Below are 9,110 nucleotides of genomic sequence, written 5' to 3' on the forward strand. Positions count from 1 at the left end.
AAATGTTTAATACGACACGCCTTATTAGCGGCGCTCTTGGTCCAATATATTGCACCTCTTCTGTTTTACTCTCTGTCTTGTTTTCACCTCCTTATTAGATCACACGACGGAGCAGTCTTTTACTGCTTCAATATTGTACCTTTTGGTTTGTTAAGTCACGAAGCCATGCCACGAGACTATTGAGACGACGGACGATGACAGTGATATACCACTAAAACACTCCTTTGTACGTGTATAAGCTGAGTATACAGAACTTTTTTACTGCATTCAATGCCAGGACTCATATTAAAAGCTAGAATCAAATTGATACTTTGGCCTTTATTTGATCACCCAGCATGGTACACTAAGCACACATGTATGCAGTAGTCTCCCATGGTACATGCAGCTGAATGTCACATGCATGCGTTATACATAAAGTACTGGAGCCGAACTATTTCTTTAGATACAGGGAACCATACAGCTTCATCTCTTGACCAAGAGAATCAGACCAATTATAACACTAAATTTAGTAACAAGTCATGGCTGACTCATGTCTCAAACCTATTATTATTTGGTCATCCAAAGGAAACAAAGAAAGACATAGCAGCTGTCTCAAGCGCTCGGCAAACATGAGTGATGCATTCCTTGTTGTATTGGACTAGTTTGATATATTTGAAATCGTATATTGGAAATAAAGCATGACAATGACCACAAGATGCCAGTTGTATTGGTTACTCAAATGTGGGGACTGTGGGTGAGATCTTTATGCTTGATAGTATAGGAGATAAAGTGTTAACAACCCACTGGTAGAACACAATCATTGAATGGACTAACACGATCTCAGGTAACTGATACAGTAAGAGATGGAGTTCAGGGGAGTAGCAAGCAGGGGGAATGGGAGAGGATGAGGAGCAGGGGACAGGTACAGAGGAAGAGAGAGTTGGGGAAGAGGAACAGTAACCGGAGAAGAGATGATGAGTTGTATTCTGAATATTCGATGCCCTGCAGAAGTTACTCCTAGTTCCTTTTGTAGATGCTCTGGACAGCCTGTGTGTGGGCCCATATGGCAGTGTCCCTGACATTCCCCCCTCCTTGAATTGCGACTTGCCCTCAAGTTGCAGCACTGTTCATCGACGAGCTTGGATCGGCCGGAAAGACAACGCTGCCACCACGCTGCCGCTGGGCATGTAGCAGTAGACGAGGATGCTCTTGCCGGAGGTGGAGCAGGCTGCGGTGTTCGGTGAGGCTGATCAACTCCTCCCCCATGCCGAACAGGGCCACACAAGTGTCTGACCGCCGGCTCGACTCAATGAAGTGCGCGTGTAGGAGGTCGGCGAAGGTGACGTTGAGGAGGAAGCTTGAGTTCTCCTGCAGCTCAGTCTCCGCGCACGCCAGCAGCGCGTGTAGGAGCCGGATCGCAGCTGTTGCATCCTTTGCTCTTTCTGAAGCCGCTGTTGTCGACGCAGATGATGAATGTGCGGCCATGGGGAAGGCTGAGTGGGCGCAGTGCCACCATGGGGTTCGAAGACACAGTGCTCCAAACGTGCGGCAGTGTCGACGGAGGCGAGCACGTCTCAGTCGAGCTCGAGGGCGAAGCGCTCCACATCTGCGGCTGTGTCGACGCAGACGAGCATGTCCGGGTGGGGCTCGTGTACGTTCGGTGCCGGCCGTGCACATGTACACGAACTTCACCTCCTCTGGGGCACACTCGACACGGAAGCCACCAAGTGTCGAACACCTTGAGGGCTAGGTTGGAGGCAGGTCGCTGGCACGACCCAAGTAGTAGCATGGTCGATGGTGGCCCCCATGAGCATAGCGGAGAGGCTGTCAAGACCAGACGGAATCGTCTCGACGGGGCCGAGGTGGAAGACGGAGAAGGTGAGCATCATCGGGTCGGCGTTCTCCTCGCGGATCTTGGAGATGAGGAGCGTGCCCAAGCCAGAGCCGGTGCCGCCGTCGAGGGAGTGGCACACCTGGAAGCCTTGCAGGCAGTGGCAGTTCTCGGCTTGCTTCCGCACGACATCGAGCACTGAGTCGATGAGCTCGCCTCCCTCAGTGTGGTGGCCCTTGGCCCAGTTGTTCCAGACCCCAGCTAGGTCCATGAGCACAGTGCGGGGCACGAAGCAGCCACAGGAAGCCTCAATGTAGTAGACGTTGACATGCTCGAGCTGGAGGTCGGAATCATCGCCGTAGCGGCCGGTGGCGAGGCTTGATGTGCTCGTCCATGTAGCAGCAGGTGAGGCGGACGCAATAGAGCGGGTCCGGGTTCGCGGCGAGGACGGAGATGTCGTCAAGGACGATGTTGAACTCGCGGGCGCATTGGGTGAGCGATTCACGGATGAGCGCGGACACATGGAACTGGCCAGCGTTGAACTGCGCAGCGATGGCCTTGAGCGCCTCGGTTCCGGTGGAGGGAAGGACCTTCGCGTCGTACTCGGGGACAAGGGAGTGGCGGACGCGGCAGAGCGGTGCGCCGAGGAGGTCGGAGAAGAGGCAAAGCTTGCCGGTGCTGGGGCCGACCGCGCAGGCGTGCTCGAGCCGATCCACGGTGGTGCGGTCGCGTTCGCTGGTGACGAGCCCCCCACGGCACCCACGTGGTGATGAGCGCATCGTGGCTGCAATCCATCGTCGAGCACCCTATGGTCGAGTGCTTCTACAAGGAGGGTGATGGCAGACCAGCGGCCGGAGGCAGCGAGCGAGCCCTGCGGCCAGGTAGCGGCTGAACGTAACGGCGCAGGTTGGCGCGGGCGAAGCCGAGGCGGACGAGGGGAGGCATGCCATGGTCGGCGAAGCTGAGGCGGGCGCTAAGGAGCGCGCCGTGGTCTGCGAAGCTGAGGTGGGCGAGGGCGAGCACGCCGCGGTCGGTGAGGCCGAGGGAGGTGCAGAGGAGCACGCCGCGGTCGTCGCAGCAGAAGTGGGCACGGAGGAGCACGCCGCGATCGGCGGAGCCGAGGTAGACGCGGAAGGGTACGCCACGGTCGGAGAAGCGGAGGGACACGCCGTGGTCGACACAGCCGAAGTGGGCGCGGAGGAGCACGCCGCGGTTGGCGCAGCTGAGGTGGACGCAGTGGGGCACGCCGTAGTCGGAGCAGCGGAGGAGTAAGTCGTGGTCGATGCAGCCGAAGTTGGCACGGAGGAGCAGCCCTCTGACTTCTTCTCCACACACCACCCGCAGCCCCCACGGGAATCCACGAGATCGAGACCCTCGTGCGCTTCATGGTCGTCGCGAACGCAGAGGGAGGCACGGGCGTGGGCGTGGCCAAGGCGGAGGAGCAGGTGGAGAAGGCCATGGAGGCGTCAGAGGCGGGAATGTCCTCGATGTCGACGGGGCCGCACTGGACGAGCTTCTGGCCGGCGTCGAGCGGCGTGTGGGGGTCGGTGGAGGTGAAGCCATTCTCGATGCGGATCTGGTCGGAGACGATGAAGTCGTCATGGTACGGGGGTGGGTAGCTGAACCGGCGGCGGCGACGGCGTGGTAGTGATGGCGGTGGAGGCCGGCTCGATGAAGGACTGTCGGAGCCCAACAAACTGAGACTCCAACTCCTTGCGAATCGCACGAATCTCGGCCAGGAGCAACTGGTAGTCAAGAGGACCCATGGAGTAGTGGTGGTGGATTTCATGGTGTTGTAGGATTTGGCTCCGAGTACTAATTTGTTAACAACCCACTCATAGAACGCAATCACTGAATGGACTAACACAATCTCAGGTAACCGATACAGTAAGAGATGGAGTTCAGGGGAGTAGCAAGCAGGGGGAATGGGAGAGGATGAGGAGCAGGGGACGGGTACAGAGGAAGAGAGAGTTGGGGAAGAGGAAGAGTAACTGGGAGAAGAGAGGATGAGTTGTATTCTGAATATTCGATGCCCTGCAGAAGTTACTCCTGGTTACTTTGTAGATGCTCCGGACAGCCTGTGTGTGGGCCCATATGGCAGCGTCCCTGTCATAAAGCTAACTTAGTATATATGCTAATGATGCTGCAGGGGCACTGAAGTAAAATGTTCCTCATCCAGTACGAACATCACTGATAGCAGTAGATGTGTATCGTTTTGATTTTGAATGGTGTGCATACAACGAGACATGATCCGTATCATGTTCGGACTGTCCCACACAACGAAGCACTATATCATCAGCACCTCTAGTGAAGTATGTCATGGAGACGCGTACATCAACACTTAGTGGACGATCAACACTCAGTCCATGATCGAGAAGCATGTGATAGTTATGGCCATGAGCGGTGATTCGAATCCATTTGAGCCCATGTGATTATTGGTCTGATGTCCTGAGGGAGGCAGAGGCAACAATTATGAACTAAATCAAACCTATCTTCCTATCTAGCTTGGTCTTTCTCCTTGTCCGGCAACACATCTCCATCCAAAGCTATACCCGGTTTGCAGCCAGCAGGACTGTTATAGAGTGCTATATGCAGCACCTCCACAGGGGCAACGGTGGCGACAGCTTCGCTTACAGAATACAAACCACAGCAAGGATTCACATATCCACATCAGCTACCTCTCAGTGTGATTATCTTTGGATTGTTTCCTCTTCTGTGATACCCATTCTGCATAGCCCAGTTCCCGAAGCCTCTCAATATATACCTACACATGGAACAAATGCAAAGCCATCCAGCAATGCAGTTCTGTGTCATGGTGGTGACTGTATTTATATTGCCGAATGCCGATCGGCATTGTCCACAAATCAAAACGTGCAAGCCATCTAATAAAAAGGCACATCTACTGGAGTAATGGAGATTCATGATAGCTCCTGATTATGAGAACTCGATGCTGCCCCTGCCCCCTGGCCATCCTCCCTCCAAGCACTGGCCTGCTTTCAATAGACAGTACTGATTGCTCACAGAGTCACAATGGAAGTCACGCAAAACCTGCAGCATTCTCTATTTATTTTTACAATTTTATTTATTCGAGAAACCTTGATCTCTCGTTCGTAGTTTTGGGAATGGATTTTACAGTTGCATGCCCACAGAAAGTACAAGATGATTTCTTCCTACAGTAACTTCTCGTAGCATATGATTGAAGGTAATTCTGTCACATGGCCACGGTATCGATACCACTGAGCTTGCATGCGATCGGGATCCACAGCTATCAAAGCTATGAAACCGTTACTGAACATGAAGCCACGCCGTGCATTGGCATTGACGACACATAAATTTGCTGCAACAACAACATTTAACCAGATCTTTTTATTTAAACTCTGGCAAGTGATTTGCTGAGCAAATTATTAGAATGGAAAAAGTAAACCAGTTACATAAGGGCACTGCACAGTGCACACCAGTAGAGTACCAAGCAACCCAATTCCTTGTGTTTGATCCAAGGACACTAAAGAGTAACATATTGTTCCCATACAAGGTGAACATTTATGGCTGTAGGCTTCTTGAAGATGAAGAATGATATGCAGCATATACAGCGAGGAGGTCTGTGTTAGATGTGTAACATCTTGTCGTCACGTCACATGTGGGCTTGTCCCAGACGCTCAATCAGCACATCTACTAAATCGGCTAGTGCTCCTTCAGATCCAGGGCTGCACGCATCTGTTTCTATCATGTTCTCTTATACGCATTATTATTGTTTCATATACCAGCCTATCCGGCTAAACTCGATCAGTACGTGTGTTGCATCCAGGGATTCACCCTTCACTTCACTCCAACCAGGATCCCCGTTCCCGAAGCCTCTCATACCTAAACATAGAGCAAATGTAAGCTAAGACTACTAGTAGCTAGCTGGTCACACTACGCCAGATTTGCACATCACTGCCGGCATCATCTCCGTCAGATTTGTGAGAACCGGCAGTATTTTGGCAGCCACTCATCACTGCCGGTTTAAACCAAGAGCCGGCAGTGATTAGTCTCTATCTCTATCGGTTCTAGTCAAGAACCGACGGTGATAAGCCTACAACACAAAAAGGCTGCAGCCGTCCTCTCCTTCCTCCTCTTTTCCATCCCGAGAACAGAGGCACGCGTTTGGACCCTTCCCTCCATTGTTGAGGTTACTCTTCACCATGAAGCTAGTGCTTGGATTTTGAAGAATGACTTGATCTTTTTGCTTTAACGTTAGTAACAAACATCCACTCCTTTGATTTTGTTGCTTAATTAGCTTCGTTTTGATGGCCACATTGCTTGATTCTCATTCTAGTTCTTTCTCCATTCTAGAGAGCACTTTTCCAATTAGAAATTTGTACAAGGCTCAAATTGGGTGAATCCATCATTCAAATGGTTGGTGTCTATGAACACATTTAAATTCCTAGCTAATTATTCCATGGTGGTCAAGATCATCATTGTTAGTATGTGATGCTATAATTAGTTCTTAGAAGTAGACTAGAATAGATGTTCTTCATTATTGCGCAATAATTGTTTTTTACTACGATTTTCAATTTACAGGGCCAGGGCTACCAATTTTAATTTTCCAATAATTAGTGTACAATAATATTTTTCAAAAATGGTACTTTCGAGCTACAATTGTTGTTCATGAAGCTCGATTTCTTATTAATTCTTTGTAATTATTGTCTCAGCATTTTTTTATGCAGAAATGGATCGAGAGTGGATGCATCTGTCCCGAACGGACAAGCGGTACATGCATGGCGTCAGCCAGTTTATCAGCGATGCCAAAACCCATGCTGGGAATGAGAACCCTGTCTTCTGCCCATGCAAAGATTGCAAGAATCATATGAACTTTCATCAAATTGAGTCTATACGATCATACTTGATTCCAGGGGGTTCATGTCAAACTATACGATATGGACTATGCATGGCGAGGTTGGTGTGAATGTTCTACAGGAAAACGATGATGATGTGGACATGCCTGACGTAGCCATCCACGATGCTGACGAGGAACCCGGTGTCAATACGGAACTTATGGCCACAGTTAATAATGTGTTTAGGAACACGCTAGCTGATGACACCAAGGATAACAATGGCATTTCTCAGCTGCTAAGTAATGTAGAGACTGGATGTCTTAGTGAAAGACAGCTGAGAAAGCTAGAGAAAATGAGACAAGATGGCAAAACACCATTGTATAGGGATTGTCCAATGAGCAAATTGAAAGCCGACATCATGCTGTTAGAGTTCAAATCAAAAAACGAATTGAGCAATAAAGGCTTGGATCAGTTGTTAGGTATAATAAGGAAAATTCTTCCAGAAAAAAATGAGTTGCCAGAAAAGACATACTTGGCCAAGCAAATGATCTGCCACATCGGCCTCAAGGTTGAAAAAATCCACGCGTGTTCCAATGGTTGCATATTGTACCATGGAGAAAAATACAAAGACTTGGACAAGTGCCCCAAGTGTGAAGCTCCACGGTACAAGGAAGGACCATCAAATGAGGGTATCAAGACCAGAGGAGGTCCTGTAAAGGTCGTTTGGTATTTCCCTATAGTTCCTCGGGTGCATAGGCTGTTTGCATGTGCAAAGTCAGCCAAGCTGTTACGCTGGCATGGCGAAGAGCGTAAGAAAGATACAATGATGAGGCACCCTGCCGATGGGCATGATTGGAGGACTATCAATACTATGTTCTATAAGGACATCGGTGGAGATGTAAGGCACCTTTGGTTTGCTTTGAGCACAGATGGGATGAATCCTTTCGACCAGGTTAGAAGCAATCATAGCACCTAGCCAGTGACGCTCTGTATATACAACCTTCCACCTTGGGTCTGTATGAAGCGATCGTACATCTAGATATCACTACTGATCCAAGGGCCAAGACAACCTGGGAATGACATCGATGTGTTTCTGGAACCAGTGATTGATGAACTAGTGGAGATGTTTGAAAAGGGTGTGCCGGATGTTTGGGACGAGTACAAAAAGGAACATGTCACGATCAAGGGAGTACTTATCGCTACAATCACCGACCTGCCAGGTCGAGGTTCGTTGTCCGGAGAGAAGACAAAAGGCTATACTGGATGTGTCGAGTGCTTGGACGACATCGATGCGATAAATCTGCCAAATAACTCAAAGATAGTTTATATGGGATACCATAGGTTCCTACCTAAGGATCACCCTTACCGTAGAAACAGAAAAGATTTAAACGGTACTATTGAGAAACGCTTAGCTCCAAAATATCGAGATAGGCCTACGATACTTTGAGAACTTAACAAATTGAAGGTTGTTCTTGGGAAGGGGGACAATGCAGTTGCAGTGCCTGATGGGAGCGTTTGGAAGAAAAAATATGTATTCTGGAAACTACCTTACTGGCCATTTCTGAGTGTACGCCACTGTCTTGATCCCATGCACATCACTAAAAACGTGTGCGCTAACACTCTTAACACCTTGATGGACACCGGGGGGACATCAAAGGATTCACTAGCCACACGCCTGGACATGCAACACTTGAGAATCAGGAAGGAGCTGCATCCCATGGAGCTAGAGAATGACTAGTTTGAACTTCCGGTTGCATCATGGACATTGAAGAAGGAAGAAAAGCGTGCGCTTATTTCTTTCTTCAATGAACTCAAAGTCCCGACAGGCTACTGTGCAAACCCGAAGAGGCTAGTGAACATGAGAGAACTCAAGTTCAACTATGGCCTTATGAAGGCCCATAACTGTCATGTCGTTATGACTCAGCTGCTCCTTGTTGCCCTGTGTGGTATCCTCCCCCCAAAGGTCCGTGCCCCAATCATAAAGCTTTGCTTGTTCTTCAATGCGATCTCAAAAAAGGTCATTGATGTGTCCACGCTAAAGCAGCTGTAGTGGGACATAGCCAAAACTCTCGTTAGGCTTGAGATGCATTTCTCGCCGACTTACTTTGATATCTCATTGCATCTGCTCATTCATCTTGTTGACCAAATTAGAGCCCTTGGCCCAATGTACCTGCATCAGATGTTCCCTTTTGAAAGATTGATGAAAGTTTTCAGGAGGTATGTTAGGAACAGATTTAGGCCAGAAGGGGGCATGGTTGAAGGATGGTCAACGGAGGAGGCCACTGAGTTCTGCACATATTATCTAGACATCAAAAGGGTCGGAGTTCCAAAATCTCGTCATGAGCGAAGACTACATGGTAAAGGAACGATTGGGGAGAAATCTGTTACAATAGACGACCATGTTTCTTTCAGACAGGCACAATTCGCTATTCTCCAACAAGCTAAGGGTGTGATGCCATACATTGACGAGCACAGGCAATCGCTGC

General features: G+C 49.4%; 1 protein-coding gene across 1 annotated transcript; it reads right to left on the minus strand.

Annotated features, from left to right (window-relative positions):
• Positions 1 to 714: 714 nt before the first annotated feature.
• Positions 715 to 3,404, minus strand: LOC136473472 (tubulin beta-1 chain-like). The gene has a single exon (XM_066471114.1). It carries the CDS (start codon positions 2,331 to 2,333, stop codon positions 1,668 to 1,670), a length of 666 nt encoding a protein of 221 aa, XP_066327211.1. The 5' UTR covers positions 2,334 to 3,404; the 3' UTR covers positions 715 to 1,667.
• Positions 3,405 to 9,110: the final 5,706 nt, after the last annotated feature.

Source organism: Miscanthus floridulus, chromosome 8 (genome assembly GCF_019320115.1).
Source record: "Miscanthus floridulus cultivar M001 chromosome 8, ASM1932011v1, whole genome shotgun sequence".
NCBI classification, from domain to species: domain Eukaryota; kingdom Viridiplantae; phylum Streptophyta; class Magnoliopsida; order Poales; family Poaceae; genus Miscanthus; species Miscanthus floridulus.

Coding starts and splice junctions, on each gene's coding strand:
- LOC136473472 (XM_066471114.1), bottom strand. CDS start 2,333: ATGTGTCCGCGCTCATCCGTGAATCGCTCACCCAATGCGCCCGCGAGT.